Below are 21483 nucleotides of genomic sequence, written 5' to 3'. Positions count from 1 at the left end.
TACACGAGACCCTGTCTCAAAAAAAAAGCAAACTGGAGGTTCTATATTAGAAGTGGTTTTGCCTGCTAGCGTGTATGTGGCAATGCCTTTAGAAATTTTAATTGCCACTACTGGTGAGTGAGTGACTGAATGACTGTATGTGTGTGTGTGTGTGTGTGTGTGTGTGTGTGTGTGTGTGTTACTATTCATTCTTTTTAGGTAGAGCTGTCAGTGGAGCTGCTAATGCACAGGATAGTAAGTCTCTTACAGAAAGAATTACCTGATCCAAATACCAATAGTTCTGAGATCACAATACCTTGTTCTAGATAGAAGCTTATACAGAGAGAAATTTGATTATTTCCCAGTGTCATTTCATAAGTGGTAATATGTCATCAGGACACACATCTCTAACACTATCATTTCTTCTTCATTCATCGGCTAGAATGTCTATAAAGATCCTATTTATTTCTATATTCCTGATAATAAACAGTTCACATATTAAATGTGAAAGACCCTAACCTTCAGGCTTACACCCCCAAGCCCCAGGAGAATAAGGAACTAAAAAGAAAGCTAGTTCCAAGGGCAACCTGACTCAGCCATTATTCAACCACCCCTGCAACAATGTAACAATGTAAAAAGATTTCTGTTAAGAGATGTGCTCAACTGTGACTGGGATAGTTGCAGGTGTTCCAGGAAGGACCACTGTGACCTTTGTGTAAACTACACTCCCGTCCTGATACCCACCTTGAGGTTTCGGGAAGAATGTACATGAGGACATGACTGTACCCACTCTGTGATCAGACCATGATCTTGTGAAACGAAATTGTATGGGAATTGTAATCTTATGGCTTTTGTGGGTTTTTCCTTTAAAAGTACCTATGTAATTGCAACAGGCACGACTCTTGCTCTCTGGAGCTGAGTTAGCCCGACTGTACAGTCGCTTCTTCAATAAACCTCGTGCTGTTGCATCAACTGGACCGGAGTCTGGGTTCTTGGGATGCCCACTCGAGACCCTAAACTTTGGGATCTAACAAATGTATGATGAAGGGGCTAGAGAGATGACTCAGCAGTTAAGAGCACATAATGCTCTTGTAGAAGATCACAACTCTGTAACTCTAGCTCCTGGGGAGCCAACACCCTCTTGTGGCCTCTGTAGGCACCTGCACAAAAGTTGCAGACACACTCAGACATGTATGTACACACACAAATAATAATGGGCACAGTGGCACACCCCTTTAATTACAGCACTTGGGAGGCAGAGACAGGTGAATCTCTATAAGTTCAAGGCCAGCCTGGTATACATAGTGAGTTTCAGGCTAGCCAAGAAAAAAACAGCAAGACCTTCTCTCATTCTACCGCCAACCCCCACTATTTAAAAAAAAGTAGGACGAATGCTCATTTCTCTAGAATTATTCAAAATAATGAACTGGCTTTTCTAAATATCCTCTAATCTAATAAGATTTTTAGAGAATCATTCTAAATGTCAATTTAGACATTCCTGATACAGTCAACTTACTATCCCATCATCTATGGCCACTTAAGAGTCTTCATGCCGGGCAGTGGTGGCACACGCCTTTAATCCCAGCACCCAGGAGGCAGAGCAAGGCGGATGGATCTCTGTGAGTTCAAGGCCAGCCTGGGCTACAGAGCAAGTTCCAGGAAAGGCTCCAAAAAAAGTCTTCATTTAGGTTCACAGAGTCGTCATCTGGGATTGTTCGTTTTGTTTTCATGCATGACAAAAATCAAGGTTTACCTATGCTTATTTACACACACATTTCTTTTTCTAGACTCGGAATCAACTAATTTATCCAATGAGCCACTTCAGTACAAAACAGTACTTTGAGGCCATGCAGATGGAAAGAGGAAATGATTTATTTTCTTTAGGGGAGGGTGATTTTTTTTTTTTCTTTCTGAAACAAGAGTCCACTGTGTAGTACAGGGTGTCCTCAAACTTATCCTCTTGACCAGCCTCCTGAGTGCAGGCAATAAAGCCATGTACCACCATGCTAGGCTTGTCTACCCACCTCTCCCAGCCCCATTTAGAGAAAATATATTATGAAGTTATTCTGGCTATTTCTAACTTAATGTCTTTAAAGTTTTTATTATTTAACATCCTTATTTTACACTGAAGCTATTTTCTTTTAGGCTAAAAATCCTAATGGCATCATTTATTTCTTCACTTGTACAAGAAGAACATCTCAGATATTAGCAGCTTAATTACTGAAAACAGGTTAAGATTCTCTATGAAATTCTTTTCGTGTTTGGAATCAAATTATTTTGGAATAATTTTTCTCTGTGAGGCTATGCTGCTAACTCAAAACAAAGTTAGATATATTTGTTTCATTTCACTTTTGTCTTGAAGAAAAATTAATTTTATTTGTAGGTTATTTCAAAGTAGGGAAAAAACCTAACAACTAAAACAAACAAAGATTAAGCTCATCTCCTAACCCATGAACAAGTAGGAAAGGTACTGACTGGCCTATCCCCAAGGGGCTTTACCACACTCCCTTGACCATTTCCTACAAAGTGGAAAGACGATATACATCCCTCTTCTACTTTACTCAGTAACATATGTAAGATGCCAGGAACTTCCTAATAAGATAGAGGTAAGACTTTAGTCTCCCACTCATTTAACAGATTTCATGAATCTACAGAAGATCAGAAGTTTCAGTGCACTAGTCAATCAATGACTGTTAGGAAATCTGCAGAGCTGCATAGACATTATAAATTTAATGCTATATTTTTATCACTCTAAAAAGATAACCATAGCCATGATTCTTCTATTTTTACCCTTTCTGAAACATTTTTCTTTTATATGTATGTTTCACATTCTGTAGATGTTAGAATTTACCTAAAAAAAAATTTAGTAGAGAAATTATAGACATTCATATTTAAGAACCTGATTTATATTTGGCTATTTATTTGAGATGGGGGTCCATGTTGCCTACGCTGACCTCAAACTCTGAAGCTCAAATGATCCTGCTGCCTCAGCCTCTCAAGTGCTACTAGAATTATAGTCATGCATCCACCTAGCCATAATTCCACCTGCATTTTGCAGCAGTAATTTTTATAGCCCATGTATTTATACACAAAACACTTACTCTTAAGTTCTATTGCCCCAACTCTTAATACCTCTTCTTTGTACATGACTATCTTTGTGCAAATACTTTACATGATATTCATACCTTCTTAGCTTCTTGGAAGAAAGTTTATCTGTTGGCTTTTGACAATGAATAATACTGAAACACTCCTTATTTCCCTGTCCTAAAGGATCAACTGATAAAATAATATTGATATCTAAAACAACAAACAGCAAGTAATATGCCATTTTATTTCTATCTTTCTTTTTCAGACTCACAACTACACAGTTAGTATATGTATCACTGTCCCTTTATGACATAGCTTTTACTCTTTTCAGTAAGTTCTTCAAAGAAGTTTGAGATTCTTTTTTTTTTTGGTTTTTCGAGACAGGGTTTCTCTGTGTAGCTTTGCGCCTTTCCTGGAACTCACTTGGTAGCCCAGGCTGGCCTCGAACTCACAGAGATCCGCCTGGCTCTGCCTCCCGAGTGCTGGGATTAAAGGCGTGCGCCACCACCGCCTGGCTGAGATTCTTAAGTCTAGACAATGCCAGCATTATTAGACTATTCTCTAGTCTGAACAGTCTCTCTCAGTTTCGGCTCTTTTCATACTAGACAGCTGAGCTTTCCATGGTTAAAGGGGCCTCATCTCTTTAGAGAAGAGTGTCCAGTGGCAGTTTGATTTGGGGGTTCTTGATAATGTCAGGCTAGTTTTGACGTTCCTACTGACTTGTGTTGCCCCATTGTATTCTGGAGTTCACAGGTGGAAATGAAAAATGTGACTAGTCTTTGAAAATGAGTGTCAAGAGATTATTCTTTATTCAAGAATTCCTTGGATCACACCTGAGTATATTTTAAGGGGGTAAACTCAGGATGTTAGTGGGCAATGTCAGAAAGACTAACCTTATAGTTAGAGAGTTTTGAACCATATGACATCAGCATTTACCATGACTTCCCAAATTTAAAACAGGAGGTCTGGAGACTGAGTACAATCACATGGCTAATGATGCAACTATGCCCATGTAATAGAAACTCAACAGAAATCCTGCAGCGTGGTGCAGCATCCTGGCTGGTAAGCACAAGGAATCATTGGGACAGTGACACACTACAACTCCTCATGAGCAGGGCACTGAGACTCCTCTTAGGACCCTCTCAGCTGTTGTTCTGTATGTCTCATTATGATAAAAAGTGTTGTTCAGAGTTCTGTGCTCTTCTAGTGCATTACCCACCACAAAGGGGCCATAGAAAACCAGGGTTTTGTAGTAGATGGTCACAAGTATAGATGGTCTAGGTTCCTTGAATTTATAGCCAGTGAATTAAGAAAGAGTGGTCTACAGGAGTATTCCTTATAAACTGTCCAATGTGATGCTAACTGTATGTGGTTAGTATCAGAACAGGACTGTAGGACATCGACAGGGATTCCTCAAAGTTCAGTTCTGTCACTGCACAAGTTGTCTTATTTTTGAGAAAGGAATTTGGACATTAAAAAACTAAGTAACAACAAAAACAAAAACGAAAATGAAAAGTAACTGTCATCATCTCCTTGATGCTACATCTTTAGAATTAAGTTTGTGTATTCCCTACTTCTTGAACAATTTTATTACTCCACTGCCAAATATTAAAGTTAAGGTTAAACTGTTGTGATAATCCATCCACTCTTACACATTTCAAGTACTGCTCCCTTATTAACAAAATGTATTTTATTTTATTAATAATGATTATTATTATGTCTGAGAGCACAGGTGTACACACTAATAACTGTGGAGTCAGCGCTCTCCTACCTTTCCTGGGTTCTGGAGATTGAACTTCGGTCAGTGCCATTATGTGGCAAGCACTTTTAACCAATGAGCTATCTCACTGGCCTCTAAAATTTAAATCATATAGGATACAACAACTGCACATTACAAATGATAGTATGTGATGTATACTTCAAACTGGTTTGAGGATGGACTCCAAAAAAAAAAAAACAACAAAGACAAACATTTATTACCTCTGTGACACGCAGCTGTGAAGATGATGCCATGTAATCTGCTTCTAATTTGTTCTTCTCAGAGATCACTGTAGTATTCTGAAGAATCAAATCCACTTTCTGTATATGCAAAGAAGTGCAAATCTACGAGCAAACAACCCATAAGAATTTTCTTTTTATGTTGCCTAAGCTTTACAACTATGAAAAATGCCAGTTTTTTTTCAAAACTAAATTATGAATCATGAAAAATTAACATCTTCCTACTGTGATTGATTGACATCTCTATCAAATAATTCAAATAAAACTACTTAAAAAAGATAATTTCCTATATATTTAAGTCATCTGGAAGAAAATAATTTAGTTTAATAAGTAACTTTTAAAATTCTCTGTAAGCATTAAAACTTAAACAAGCTGAAACTAATCATAAAAATCTCTTGCTTATTATTACTAAAACAGAAAAACATTTAAGAGATTATTTCCCACAAAATCCTGTAAAAATCACTAAATTTTAGTATCTAGCAATATTTTTTTTAAATGTCAAAAATTAAGAAACTGTCTTACCTTGACTAGGCTTGTTAATTCAGTAACAAGTTTTGCTTTCTGAACATTTATTTCTTTGATTTTGGTACTTGCTTTTCGCTCTTCCTCTTCCAGATTGCAAGTATCTTGTTCCATCAGCCTTATACTGTATGACAGACACACATAAAGATGGAGAGATCAGAGCTAAACACAGGATCAAGTCCAAAGCCTTAAGTCCCCTGAAGCTTTCGGGGTTATATAGTAATACTAAGCAAAAGTATAAATGTTAGCTCCTAGATTAAGCATCTCTTAAGGCAAATCAGTCAGGATCAAAACATATTGTGCAGTTCTATGACTAGCACAGTCTAGTGTCAGGAATGGTGCTGATGCAGGCTATGGAGGCAGAAAGGGAGCTTGAATTGCCCCTTTCTTATTCATCGATAAGGAGAACTTGATAAGGAGCTTAAGCTTTTTCATCTATAAACTGAAGATGATAAAATTTCCTCCCACTGAATTTTGGAGAAAAAACACATAACATAGTATAATATCTGGCCCAGAATTTATTTATTAATATAAGCTGTTACCACATTGTTCATGAAACACAATCCTTAAGCAGGTAGAGCTGATCCATTGGTAAAAACAGAAGAAAAATCAACACAGGGTTGGGAATGTAGCTCCAGTGGTGGAGTGCTTGCCCAACAAAGCATAAAGACTTGGACCCAATCCCTGTAGCAGCATTAATCAGGAGTGGTGGTGAGGCAAAGGCAGGAAAATCACAAGTTTAAGGTCACACTCTGCTACACAGGAAGGGTGAGGCCAGCCTGAGCTACATGAGCTAAACCTTGCCCCCATGCAAGAGTCCTAAAATTATCATTAAAATAACTTTATAAATTAAGAAACAAAGGTTTGAAAAGTAAATCACCTAATATTATGGATATTAAGTGGTAGGATAAGTTTAACACCAACTTAGTGTCCATGGTCTTTCCATTAAACCATGGTGACTCCAAGGGGCTCAAAAAAGGGCAGAAGTAGTAATAAACAAGAACCATCAAGAACAGGGGATGGTGTATAAGGAAGAGTTGCTGCAGAGAAAAACAAGATTCTGAATAATTATGAAAGCTGGTCTTAGGAAGCACAAGGTTGGAGGCCAGCAAGAAATTTTTAAAAAATAAAAATAAAAGAAGGTTTTTGCAATAGTATTTTGGATGACCTACATAAAAAGTTCAACCATCACCCCAGAAATACAAAGTGTAGAAAGAACACGAATAAAACATTTGGGCTGGTAACTGGCAAAAAGTCATTGTGTTGCAAAAATGATTAGATTTTTCAAAAGAAAAGAAAAGTTTTCAGCAATAGATCCAACAGTAAAGCTTAAATGGTTTATCAACAATTGAAAATAGGATTAAAATGAAGGATTAAAGGTGATAAACAAGGCCAAAAATTGAAAAAGAAAACCCAGAAAAGAAGCTATTTGCTAAAAAAAAAAAGTTTAAAAACCAAGAAAAATTTCCTAACATACTTTATTGTTTTCTTCTTTAAAAATATATTTTTTACTTTCCCATTTCTTTGAATCTAAATTTATTTTCTGAGAAATTAGTATGACAACTGCATTCACATCATTTCTACATTGCTCCCTCACTCACTCCCAACTACTCTATGCCCCATCCCTCTCAAATTCATGATTTATTATCATGTCTCTGTGTGTGTGAGAGTTCATTTAGTGGTTTTCATATGTACATGTATTCAGGGCTGACCACTTGGATTAGATAACCTATCAGGAAGCTCTTCCCCAGAGAAAACTGATTCCCCATCTCTCAACAGCCATTGACTGCTTGTAGCTCTTTATCTATGGTGGGTCTGGTGAAATGCCCTCAGTCTATGTTGGCATGTTTAGCAGGCCAGCAAAATATCCTCAACAGTGCAACAGTAGCACTTTCATCTTGGGGGTAACCAATAGCTTTCTACTTGGACTTAAGGCCCACTCAATAGGCCATATTTCACATCTGGTATCATAACCCTAGTCAATTACCCATGGCTGGAGATGTCACAAGCCCTAGGAAAGAATCTACAACTGCCATTTTCCTGTACCAATATAATTTCTAACTGTATTCTGAACATTTATATTCACAGGCATTAAATGGGTCAAACGATTGGAAAGAAAACACTTTGGTCTGACTGCCCTTGCCCTATGGACCACAACTGTAATTTGAGCATTAACATTAAAACTTTAGAAATTACTATGAACAGTCGTGGACATTACAGGATTGAACCAGTAGGCACGCACGCCGTGTTTCGTTAAACTCCCCACCCAAAGCTACAAGATACCTTCCAAGCTTGGAGCTGATTTTCTGCTCCAGTTGTCTTTTTTTGGTTTTTCTTTCAAGAAGCTCCTTCTTCTTCAGTCTCAGCTCATTGTCTTTGAGCTCGAGATGCTTGTTTGTGTCACGCAAGGCCACCAATCCTGACTCCACTGCTTCCAATTTTCTATTAATTTCCTATAGGATATGCAAATTGTTAACACAAACTTTTTAAATTCTAAAGCATTAAAACCCAGCCAATAATTTAGTAACTATATGCAGTGAACCAACCTTCAGTTGTTCTTCCAAGTGTCTTCTCTGCTCTAGATCTACAGTGACGGTGAGGAACTGTGCTACTTTCAGGGATGTGTTACTAGAAATAACTTTATTTGAATAGAAAGAAGTTTTTAACACATACTTTTCTTCTGCTGTATAAATTTGTTTTAATCGAGTTTCTTGTATTACCTATAACATAAAGTAGGAGTTCATGAACATTCTAATTAAAAACTATGATACATGCTTTAAAGGACTAAAAAAATAAAGAACATAAACCAGGAGAATTCTAGAAGACCAATATACCAGACTTAAACTAACACTACCTAACCAATATCTCTAAAAAGTGGTAAATGTTCTGGAAACAACACAAAGGAGGATAATGAGGAGAACTTCAGGTAGGCCTGAAATTGAGTCTTAGTTCACACACAGTATCAAGACATAAACTTAGTAGTTTGAAAAACAAACAGTCTAAGCTGGGCATGGTGGTGCACAACTGTAATCCCAGCATTTGGGAGGCTGAGAAAGAAGATTAAGGAATTCAAGACCAGACTTAGCTACAGTAATTTATGGAGAGCCTGCCAACATGACATTCTGTCTCAGAAAACAAAAACAAAACAAACAACAACAACAAACCTCTCACAATAAAAAGAAAAGCCTGTTCTAAGAGATTTGTTCTGTCCTTGCTTACAAAAAACTTTAAGGATTTATTTGCTAAGAAAATAATCCTAAGAAAAGTGGCCATTTGTTTATTGAGACAGTCTTAAATAAAAGCTTTAAGAAAGTGAAAGCTTACCAGAATAGACCTATATCCCAGTCTACCATTCTATTGCACACTTGAAAGATAATATGATCTAGAGTGCAAGATTTTTAAAGATTAAATCATCATATACACATCAAGTAAGGCACAATAAGCTAAGAGCATTCAGGCATTCCAAGTTTTAACTTTACTTAATTCTTCTAAAAAATAAAAGTATTTATTAATTTGTTTTGGGTAACTCTATCACTTCTGTTATAAAATATTAGTTAATAGTCCCAGTTTTATGTCCTACTACAACTGTTAAATAAAAAGAGAGTTTCTATATCTTTACTTTCTTACCCGTTCAATTCTTTCTCGGGTTCTTTCAGTTCCCACAGGAACTTCATGAATATGATACTGGCAGCAAAGGTAACTCATCACAGGATCAGGTGCATCAAACAGCTCTCGCAAATATGAAAAAAAGCCATACTGTCTGAAAAGAAAAGGACCAATTTAAAATACTACTTTAAAAACCTGATTACTAGGCTAAGGAGACGGCTCAGCAGATGAAATGCTTGCCTTGCAAGTACAATAAAAAAGTCTGGGTGCGCCGGGCGGTGGCGGCGCACGCCTTTAATCCCAGCACTCGGGAGGCAGAGCCAGGCGGAGCTCTGTGAGTTTGAGGCCAGCCTGGGCTACCAAGTGAGTTCCAGGAAAGGAGCAAAGCTACACAGAGAAACCCTGTCTCGAAAAACCAAAAAAAAAAAAAAGAAAAAAAAAAAAAGTCTGGGTGCTATGGACTGGAGTCCAAACCCCACGACCCATACAAAATCTCCAGGAAAGGTGGCATTGGCTTATTATTCCAACGGGGAGGTGGAGACAGTGGATCACTGGGGCCTCAAGCAACACGGTCTACCCTACTTGGTAAGTTCTAGGACAGTATGAGACTTTGTCTTTTCTCTCACTCCACAAAAAAAATTTGAGGAGAGCAAAGTATGAGAAATGATATTGGTGGTTGTCTTCCACATACAGGAACACATATGTGCACTCACAGACATACGATCTGATTGTTGACAGTAGTCAATAAGCACAAAGTCAAAGACAGTGTGGTGGTCTGAATGAGAGTAGCCCCCACAGGCTCACGTGTGAACACTTGGTCCCCAGTTGGTAGAACTGTTTGGGAAGGATTAGGAGGTGTGATCTTACTGGAGGAGGTGTCACTGGGGGTAGGTTTTGAGGTTTTGGAAGCCGACACCAGGCCCAGTTTCTCTCTGCCTTGTGCCTGTGGATCAGATGTGTGTTCTCAGCTACTGCTCCAGTGCCATGCCTGCCTGCCAGGTGCCACGCACCCCACCACAGTGGTCATGGATTCTATTAATTCTCTGAAACTGTAAGCAAGCCCCTAATTAAATTCTTTTTTTAAAGTTGTTTTTGTCATGTCTCTTCACAGCAATAGAAAAGTAATTAAAGCTGGAGGTAGAGGCGCACGCCTTTAATTTCAGCACTTGGGAGGCAGAGGCAGGTGGATCTCTGTAAGTTCAAGGACAGCCTGGTCTACACAGTGAGTTCCAGACAAAGCTACAGTGAGACCCTGTCATGAAACAACAGCAAAACAAACAACAACAACAACAACAACAAAAACAAAGAAAGAAAAGTAACTAAGACACATTTTAATAGTGGTAGAGAAAAAGGCTTTTTATATTTTAAAATCACTTGTGCTATTTTCTTCCTTGCTGCTAAGCTTAAGCCTTTTATGATTACAATTTTTTTTTACAAACTATCTTTTTCTGTTCCTGTTCTTAATTTTTTAAATTAAGAATGTCTAGTTATATCCAGAGATTAGATATTTGCATATAACTGTATAAAACTGCATTTCTTTACATTTAGCCCTTACAGATATTATTGCTATTATTATTAATTTTCTTGACTCAGGGTTTCTCTACTTAAGAGCCCTTGCTGTCCTGGAACTTGCTCTGTAGACCAGACTGGCCTCAAACTCACAGAGATCTGCCTGCCTTTGCCTCTCAAGTGCTGGGATAAAGCATATGCCACCACCACCCGGCACAGAAATTATTTTTACATTAGAAAATGATTCATTACTTCCTATTTCCAATGGCTAACCTATGTCTTTTACTTCTAGTAAAAGATATGTAGTATGTTTCTTTAACTAATCTAATACTGTTCAAATTTGAAAAATCACCTGTATGAACATGAAACCTGGCACATTCCTAAGTGTGAACTTTCCTGCTCAGACTTCAGCAGATCACCTAAGACAGACTAATACAGCTTATACCAAACACTATATGAAGAATTAAAAATCACTTAAAATTATTCAGTGTTCAAATTAGTTCTAATAATACTTTCAACTTACTTTAACTCATTCAGAGATCTTGAAGGTGCTTTGTCTGCATATGAAATCTTGGGAGCAATAACAGCATTTACTCTTAACTTCTTATTGTCACGAACCTAAATCAATAATAAGAGACAATATTAATTACCATGTGCTTAATTGAAATCATTTCTAAAGTCACCATACCCCCACTGGCATTGCTAGGATGATCAGCAATTTAAGCAAAGCATTCATTACCTTTTATTTTCCCTTTAACTTTACGCCCCACAAATTCAGTATGAGCTTTTCTACTTTATGGGTTTCTCTGCTTTTGGTTTTTCTGCTCAAGACGGGGTCTTACTTATTCTGTGGACAGGAACTCACTATGTACCCCAAGTTGGCCTCAAACTCACCATCTTCTGCCTCAGCCTTTCAAGGGCTGAGATTACAGGTATGTGGCCTTACACCCATCCAAGAGTGTATTTCTTTCAGAAATATATACCGAATTTTCAGATGAAACAGAATGTTTGGAACTGGCTTCAAAATATATAGATAGCAGCTATACTTTCATTAATAATTCTTGGCAGGATCCTGCCAAGTGAGAAGCTTCACAATACTCGAGTCTGTTTCAATCTTTGGCTGATTCTTTAACTGAAAATGCATAGAAAATCTGCAGTGGACCATGAGAAGGCAGCAAACAGAAGTAGGAGGGGGCGCTGAACAGGAGGGCCAGGGAGATGGCTCAGTACATAAAGTGCCTGTCATGAGTTCATACCTAATACTCACATAAAAGCTGGGTAGGGCAGCATGTATCTATAAGCAAAGCACTGGGTAGGTACAGAGACAGGAGGATCCCTACAGCTTATCAGCCAGTCAGCCTAGCCAATCAGTAAGTTCCACATGAAGCAAGAGACTCTGTTTCAAAAACTAGTGTGGAGTTTCCTATGACTGGATTTCCAGCATTCTGTATCCACTGCAAGCACTTACAGATTTTTTAATAATAAAATTTATTTATTCTATGTGGTTTTTACATCATCTATCTTGATCCAATTCATTCCTCATCCCTTCACATCCACCCTCCACCCCTGCACCTCACTCCCAATAAAATAAAATTCAGGAGAAAAAAAAAGAAGAAAATAAAATGAGAAAAATTAAAAAGAGGGGGAGGGAGGGTTTAAAAATTTCATCATAGAAGCTGCAGTGTGACCCAACAAGTCAAACCATATACTCCTTGGTCCATACATCTCCCCTTTCAAGTGTTCATTGCAAGCAATCATTCGTCTGGTTCAAGGTCCCTCGTCTATGGGTCTATTGGGCTGCCCCGGCGAGGTGCAGGGCCTGTTCTCTGGAGTGTCATTGCAAGCACTTTTATATCATGTAATAAACCAAAAAAACCTCTGTTGGAAAAAAAAAAATTATGTGGGTGGAAAGAGGAAGACATCAGATGGTGACCTCTGGATTCCACATGCTATGCCAACACACACACACACACACACACACACACACACACACACACACACACACACACACACACACACCCTTCAGTTGCTAACAGTTTGAAGTTTGAGTCCAATTAAGTTCACTGCTAGTCAGTCTCTTCAGAAGGTAACTGACCCTAGGGGTATGACCTGCAACTCTAATGAACAATAAAAATTCTTATGTATGAAAATTAAATGCTATCATAGCTAAGAGAAAAAGCAGTCAGAAACTGACCTCACAGGAACACAAATGTCAGATTTAGCAGACACAAATTTTAAAGTAGTTAAGCTTGTTCAAGAAAACTATTACCATACTGAATAAACAGATGGCCAACCCTAGTGGACATAGTAAACAAACAGATTTTAATAGAAACGCTAGATAAATAAAATGCAATATATAAAATAAAAAATTCACTCATGGAAAAGGGTTAGTGTATAGAATATACAAATAACAACAAACCAAGAAAAAGTGAAACATCAAGAAAACAAACAAGCCATTTTAAAACATGAGGCATGAACTAAGCAGAGTTCCCAAAGGTGAAACAAAGAGCCGAGAAACACAGAAATGCTCACACCCTCAGCCATCTGGGAAATGTGAATTCAAGTTACTCTGAGATTTCATCTTATCCCAGTCAGGATGGCAAAGATCAATAAAACAAAGAATGGCTGTGACGGATAATCTTGGTTGGATCGTTGAGGTCAGAAGACCCACCCTAAATCTGGACCACACCTTCTGGTGGCAGCCCACACGAAAGGACATGGAAGGAAGCTGTGCTTTCTGTCTGCTTGTCCTCGTTCTCACTGGCAACTTCTTCTATCCTAGCCATTCCTTTGCTGGTGTTAGAACCTACTTCTTTGGGATTCCAACATGGACAGAAAACTTGCAGGTGTATAGAACCTCCCTGGGACTCCAGCACCAGACTGGGATTGCTGAGAAATCTAGTCTGGTGGACCGAACAACTACTGGATCCTTGGTTTTTCCATCAGGAGACAGTATTATTGGACTACTATAAGCTACTCTAATAAGTCCCTTTCATATGTATGCATGTTCATTCCATCAGTTCTGATCCTTAGCTAATCTTGAATAATACAACAGCACATGCTGGCAAAGATGTGGGGCAAGAACACATAATTCATTGATAATGGACTAAGCCTCTGAATTGTAAGCCAGCCCCAGTTAAATGTTTTTCTTTATAAGAGTTGCTGTGGTCTGAGTGTCTCTTCACAGCAACAGAAACCCCAACTAAGATAGGCCATAAAGCACACATTTAACAAAAGATATGTAAAAAATACATTGGTATGTAAAAAATACATTGGAGCCGGGTGGTGGTGGCGCACACCTTTAATCCCAGCACTCGGGAGGCAGAGGCAGGTGGATCTTTTTGAGTTCGAGGTCAGTCTGGTCTATGGAGCGAGATCCAGGAAAGGCACAAAGCTACACAGAGAAACCCTGTCTCGAAAAACCAAAAAAAAAAAAACCAAAAAACAAAAAACACTGGGCTGGGGAAAGGGCTTAAGGGGTAAAGTGTGTGCCCTGTAAGCACAAGGATAGAGTTTGATCCCCGGAGCCCATATAAAAAGAGTGGGGACAGGCGTGCACACTTGTAATCCCAGTGGGGAGGAGGTAGAGATAGGCAGATCGCTTGGACTTCGCTGGCCAGCCAGCCTACTCTAACTGGTAAGCTCTAGGTGAGTAAGAAATTTGGTCTTAAACAAACAAACAAACCCAAAAAACCAAACCAAACCAAAAAACCATCTCCACCCCAAAAGGAATAAAAACTCAAACTAAACTAAGCCAAAACAAACAAACTCAAACCTGAACCTTTTCCATACTGCAAAAGAGAAAACAATGTTGAGGCAAGTAAAATGGAGGAGTTTCAGTTGTGATGGACATATTAACATTTTTTTTTTTTTCAGATTTATTTATTTATTCTGTATATAGTGTTCTGCCTGCATGTGTCCCTGCAGGCCAGAAGATGGCACCAGATCTCATTACAGATGGTTGTGAGCCACCATGTGGTGCTGGGAATTGAACTCAAGACCTCTGGAAGAGCAGCCAGTGCTCTTAACCACTGAGCCATCTCTCCAGCCCGACATACTAACATTTTAAAACTTCTCTCAGGTCACTTTACACTAACAAAGTGAGGAAGTGTATTGAGGATAAGGAAGATGATATTTTTTCAGAGAATACAGAAGATTATAAACCCACAAGGGAGAAAATCAGAAGGTGCCTTGTCAATCATAACATATTGCTAGTTACTACTTACCTCTCTGAGGAAAATCTCCATATCTTCTTGACTTTCAAACACAAAGGCTCTTAAGTCATTTGATGAAATATGATTTTCAACATATTTTGCATTTTTATTATCTTTCATATTAATCTAAAAAGGGAAAAATTAGTTTTTCTGAAACCCATTGATAATATTAGAGTGTATGCACATACATCTTGGATTTGACTAGATTAAATTTACTGCTAAGTAATTTCAAAACATTTCATTTGTTACTCAGAACAACCACATGAGGCTCTGCTGCACAATGAGTTTTCAATTATCTGAGATACAGCTTTAGTTTCCTTCTACTTAACTCACTCAAGTTGGAGACTGCTACCCACAAACACAAACAGCTCCTATCTTTCCCCAAACTTAGTACTTTTCTTCTCAATCTTCAAAAACACTTCCTATTATACTTGGCAATAGCTTATAGGTACAAAACCATACTTTCATAAGACACGTGGAAAAAACTTGTTATGTCAATCAGCTATCGGAGCCCTCAAGAAGTCAAAGGTTTGCATCACTACAACATAAACTTAGTTACTTGGGGTTTTGATTTTTTTCCCTACTATGTGATTCTACCTGCAGTTCATTATGTGGCTTGGGCTGCAGGCCTCAAACTTGTGGTCCTCTTTTACATCAACCTCATAGGTGCTGGTATTACAGGCACAGACCACCACACACAACTTCTACTAACATGTTAAAAAATATTTACTAATTAGACACTACAGCACAAGTGGCTCAGTTCTATGAAAGATATTAAAACAGGTAAGAGGAGAACTGTCTCAAGAATATTAAACCTTTACTTATAGCAGACAAATGAGCAAAATGCAAAGCAAAGCACCATACAGAGAACACTGAATCTATTAGATTTCACAGGAGAGCTAGATGAAAGACAAGGTATTCACACAGGATGTTCTATCATGAAACATGCTATTTTTAACCAGGGCTCTAGTCTGGTGATATAGCTTAGTGGGAGAGCACTTGTTTACTACATAATAGGCACTAGATTCAATTTCCAATATTGCTTTAAAAAAAAAAGAGCTAGCATAGTTTTTTAAAAAAAGGTTTATTATATAAACATTGGTCAATACTATTCTCTAGAAAACATCAGCAGTGTAGAAAAATGGGAATGCACAGACAATAATCTCTGTAAGATACAATTATCCAAGCACACACTCTGGTGTCTGTCATTTCACACTTTTTCTTTTCATATTTAATTACTTTATTGGAAGTGCAAATGAATGAAAATGTAAGCTGATGTTCACCTCAACTTTTAGACTGGACAAAAATAATTGCTCTGGATGAGCCAGCATAGGATTTGGTTCTCAGGTTTTTCCAGGGTGTATTTATTAGAAGTATCTTTCCATTTGAGAACCAAAAGCCCTCATCTTGTGTAGAGAGTTCATTCCATGGCCATTCAATTCTTTGAAATCTCACAAATAGTCATTCTGGTCACTAGCCAGTTTGTGCCATTCTAACAGTGGATAATTTATCCTTTTTTCCAGGGATAATGCATATCCTCAAGTAAAATTTATCCAACATATTAGTTCATCTTCCTGTTTCTTAGAATCCTGCTCCTTTCTTTCTGGTATTTAGTGGAAACTAAACATTTAAAAGAATTTTAGAGTTATACCTTCACAAAGGAGTAAGATACAGACTGGAAAGTAGATCATCTAGTTGATGTAGTCTCCTGTTTCACATTTTTTAAATGAAAAATTTCTACATACCCTATTCAACCTACTTTATAATTCATTAACATGTCATAAACTCATTCATTTATTATTAGACCTAACCTATAGCTTTATTTGTTTATGTGTATGCATGTATACAGGTTCATATACATTTGTATAAGTAGAGGTCAGAGGACAATCATTATTGTTCCTCATCTACCTTGTTTTGTGAGGTAGGATCCCCTGCTGGCCCGGTATTCACCAAGTAGGCTAGAATGGCTGGCAGAGAACCCCAGTGAGCCATCTGCTTCCACCTCCCTAGTGCTAGGATTATAAGCACACCAGCATGGTTGGTTTTTTTTACATGGGTTCTGGGGGATCAAATTCAGTTCTTTGCAAGCACTTTACCAAATGAACTATCACCCCAGCCCCACAACAGTATTTTAATGGTTGAACTGTATTCATAACAGTTGTTATTATAAATATTACTTTGAGAATAATATCTGCAAATCTTTTCCACATTTGTCCAATTCTAGATTGGAGTCATTAGAAATAAATCACAGAAACAGAACAAGCTATATGACTAACACTTTCAATGTATATATTCTCAACTTGCCAATGTAGGTTCATTTTCGAGTAGACTTAAGGGTTAGGTAAGTGTACATATAGATACGAAGGGAAAAGTCGAACAGGGTGAGAGTGGGAGAGCAAGGAAAGAGATCCCATGATAAATGAAGACATCATGGGAACAGGGAAAAACAGGGTGCTAAGGAAGTTCCCAGGAATCCACAAGGATGACTCAACCTTAGACTACTAGCAATAGTCGAGAGGGTGCCTGAACTGTATTCCATTGTGATCAGTATCTTTATGAATTTTCTTCATTATGCACATTACTGTGTTAATATAAAGTACAGTTGTTATTATAAATATTACTTTCGCTTTCCCTTCGTATCTATCTATATGTACACTTACCTAACCCTTAAGTCTACTTGAAAATGAACCTACATTGGCAAGTTGAGAATATATACATTGAAAGTGTTAGTCATATAGCTTGTTCTGTTTCTGTGATTTATTTCTAATGACTCCAACCTGAACTGGCCTACTCCAGTAATCAGATTAGTGAATACCCTAACTGTCATCATAGAGCCTTCACCCAGTGATTGATGGAAGCAGATGAAGAGAACTATGGCCAGGTGCCATCAAATCTATGAGCAAGGGACACTGAGATCATGGGAAAATGTACAGAGACTAACTAGTGGAAACCCATGAACTGTGGACCAACAGCTGTGGAGCCCCCATGGGACTGGACTAGACCCTCTGGATACTCAAAACAGTTGTTTAGCTTGAATTGTTTGGGGGGCCCCCAGGCACATGGATCGGGATCCATCCCTGGTGCATGAGCAGGCTTTTTGGAGCTCAGTGCCTATGGTGGGACACCAGCCTTGGTGCAGGGGGGAGGGGCTTGGACCTGCCTCAACTGAATGTACCAGGCTCTGCTGACTCCCCATGGGAGACCTTGCCTTGGGAGAGGTGGGAATGGGGGTGTGTGTTGGGGAGGACGGCTGAGGGGGTAGGAGGAGAGAGGAGGGGGGGAATCTGTGGTTGGTATGTAAAATAAATAGGAAATTTCTAAATAATAAAAATAAAAAAAGTGAAAAGTCACTACATGAAGGCTGAAAAAGTAGAATACATCTTTTTATCTTAAATACTTAGATGTTCTTAAGAATGTAAATATACTCCAACTAGTGATGTGACCTGGGGATGAGCTATGTAGTTAAGACAATCAGATGACAAATCTGGCTAAGTTCTGAACTATTACTGAGACTGGTTTTTTTTTTTTTAATGTGTAAGTAATTAAATGCATTATAACTTATAGCAAGGATTTTTTTTTCAGTCAACAGCAGATCAAAACAATGAAAATACACTAAATATAAATTCTCTTCTTAATTTTGGAAAAATATTCTCTTTGCTGTTGTTTCTGTTTGGTTTTGGAGTACAGGGTTTTACTATGTAACCCAGGATAGAATGGAACTTGTCATGTAACTGAGGCTAGCATCAAACTCTACATCCTCCTGCCCCAGCCTCTTGGGAGCTGCGGTTATAGGCACATGCAACTGTGAAGAAAAGAAAATACTATGGATATGGATTTTACTAATATCAGATATAATAAGAATTAAATCTATGCTATTCTTAATAAAGTATAAGTTAGAGGAAATAGGGCTTGTCATGAATTCTGCAAAGATCTATTAAAATTTTTCAAAGAAAAAGTACCTAGAAAAAAATAATTCTTTGGTTATTTTGGGGGCAGGTTCTAATCTTATTTATCTATATCTAGTATATCACCATTAAGAAATGTGTTTTCTTACTCTTACATTCCTTTAAAAAGCCAAATTAATCACCTGATAGTTTGATGGAAATTATTCTATTAAACTTATGACCAAATTTCACTAAATTATTTGCTATAGATTTTCTATTCCTGATGACCCAGTCATCAACACTATCAATTATTTTGATATCAATTACTTGCTTCAGTTACAAAATCCTCAGACAGCTTTTTTTTTTTTTTTTTTTGTTTTTCGAGACAGGGTTTCTCTGTGTAGCTTTGCGCCTTTCCTGGAACTCACTTGGTAGTCCAGGCTGGCCTTGAACTCACAGAGATCCGCCTGGCTCTGCCTCCCGAGTGCTGGGATTAAAGGCGTGCGCCACCACCGCCCGGCTGTCTCAGACAGCTTTTATAAGAGATGATTTTCTTGCTTGTCAAACCGCTTTCAACATTTTTTTTTTTTTTTGGAGACAGGGTTTCTCTGTGTAGATTTTGGAGCCTGTCCTGGAACTCACTTTGTAGACCAGGCTGGCCTCGAACTCACAGAGATTTACCTGCCTCTGCCTCCTGAGTGCTGGGTATTAAAGGTGTGTGTCAGCAACATCTGGCAGGCCTACTTATATCAACAAAAATCTACGATTATCCCAATAGTGAAACAAACCGATATTACAAAAATGAATGAAACTTCTTACCGTGAGCATTATGGGCTCACAGACTCTTTGCTTAAACCGATCTCTGTTATTTCTCAGCCACAAGACTGCATCGTATGTGTCCCGGTACCGCTGTCTCAGCTTATCTTCCTTTTGATTCATAAGATTGTCAAAACGTATGATATGATCACCCACACCTAAAATTGGAAGGAAAAGTATCATTTCTCTGAAAACATGAGTATGTCAACCTGTAAACAATACAGAATATCTTAAGTCTAGAGGTTACAAATACCAGCCAGGACAAATCTTCCAAAATCTTTCTAAAATCACTGAACACCTAAGATAAAAAGGACCCTGAAGCCATTGAAAACCAGGGTACCTGGGGATAAAAAAGACAAAAAGGAGTAGTTTTTCTAGCAGAAGACAGTGGCAAGGGCATGAGAATTTTTTTTTCCTGAGAGGAAAAAAGAAAAGGTATTTAGTTCCACCTTTAATGTAGAACTGGATATATAACAAGATCAAGAAAGGGGAATACTAAATTTAAAATGTTCTCAGGTAACACAAAAACACTGAAATTAACTTTCAGCGTCTATTCTTAAACATTTACTCAGTGCAGGAGCAGTAGGAGACAAACCCCAGCTGAGGACCATGGAGAAGACCTTGGAAACAACCTGGTTCGATGGAAGCAGGACAGCAAGATGCAAGATTCAGAAAAACAGTATGACAAGTAAGTTGGATTTTCCTCTTTCAAGACTGAAGGAACTGCTGGGCTGGTGAAATAGCCCAGTGGATGGAAGTTCTCGTTCTGCAAGCCTGATGACCTCAGTGTGATCCAGGGATCACACGGTGGTAGGAGGAGAAAACCAACTCCAGAAGATTGTCCTCTGACCTCTATGTGTGCCCAGTGGCAACTGTATGCTCAGCTACACAAATATTAACTTCTTTTTAATTTAAAGATAAAATACAACAAATAGTGTTTTCTTAAAAAAGGGAAATTAAAACCCTTAAAAATGTTACCAGTAAAAGGCAATTCAATTATAATGTACCCAGCTGTAAGTAAGTTTAGAAGTCTATCTGTTAAGAAAGTACATACACTTATGGTCCCCAGTAAAACTTCATTTTTAAAACAGAAAGCAGAGATAGATAGGAAGGCTTGAATACGAAAAACAAGAACGGGAGTGCTGCATTAATACCCGAGCATACAAAATGTACACTTGACACCAACAACTATCACAGTAACAAATGTCAGCATTACTAATATAGTCATTTTGAAAATTACAATAAAAAGGAGGTCAGGCGGTGGTGGGGCACATCTTTAATCCCAGCACTCGGGAGGCAGAGGCAGGTGGATCTCTGTGAGTGAGTTCAAGGCCAGCCTGGTCTACAAGAGCAAGTTCCAGGACAACCAGGGCTACACAGAGAAAACCTGTCTCACAAAAACAAACACAGAGAGAAAGACACACACACACACACACACATACACACACACACACACACACACACACACACACACACACACAGAGGGAGAGGGAGAGGGAGAGGGAGAGGGAGAGGGAGAGGGAGAGGGAGAGGGAGAGGGAAAGGGAAAGGGAAAGGGAGAGGGAGGGAGGCAGGGAGGGAGGGAGGGAGGGAAGGAGGGAGAGGGGAAGGGAGGGGGAGGGAGGGAAGGAGGGAGGGAGGACATTTTGAGCTAAAATCTACACTTAGAGAAAACAGGAAACTAAGGTCTGTAAAGTTAATTAAGCAGCACTGAAGTATGATGTAATAACAGAAGCAGAAGGGTCACGGTGAACTGCTAGACTTAAGGAAAAGAAGGAGAGCACCACTTTTCCTGAATCCCTTTCAACTTTATGTACCCAGCATTCAGATCAACAGACTAGAATGGACCAAAGACCTCAAGTTTGAGC

The 21483-nt window shown here is 38.4% G+C and overlaps 1 protein-coding gene across 2 annotated transcripts in view; it reads right to left on the bottom strand.

The window, feature by feature from the left end:
* The window catches only part of Smc5 (structural maintenance of chromosomes 5), a 72136-nt gene that overhangs the window by 20381 nt on the left and 30272 nt on the right, over window positions 1–21483 (bottom strand). For both annotated transcript variants that reach the window (XM_052762727.1, XM_052762728.1), the window contains exons 10-17: window positions 19619–19773; window positions 14928–15041; window positions 11225–11319; window positions 9214–9346; window positions 8133–8306; window positions 7870–8039; window positions 5587–5710; window positions 5047–5169 (exon numbers count right to left, since the gene is read on the bottom strand). In XM_052762727.1, the coding sequence (XP_052618687.1) occupies window positions 5047–5169; window positions 5587–5710; window positions 7870–8039; window positions 8133–8306; window positions 9214–9346; window positions 11225–11319; window positions 14928–15041; window positions 19619–19773 (1088 nt within the window). The remainder of the gene's footprint in view (window positions 1–5046; window positions 5170–5586; window positions 5711–7869; window positions 8040–8132; window positions 8307–9213; window positions 9347–11224; window positions 11320–14927; window positions 15042–19618; window positions 19774–21483) is intronic.

This window comes from Peromyscus californicus, unplaced genomic scaffold (assembly GCF_007827085.1).
Source record: "Peromyscus californicus insignis strain IS unplaced genomic scaffold, ASM782708v3 Scaffold_4__1_contigs__length_199733344, whole genome shotgun sequence".
Taxonomy (NCBI): Eukaryota; Metazoa; Chordata; class Mammalia; order Rodentia; family Cricetidae; genus Peromyscus; species Peromyscus californicus.
This window is presented reverse-complemented; position numbering and strand designations above follow the sequence as displayed.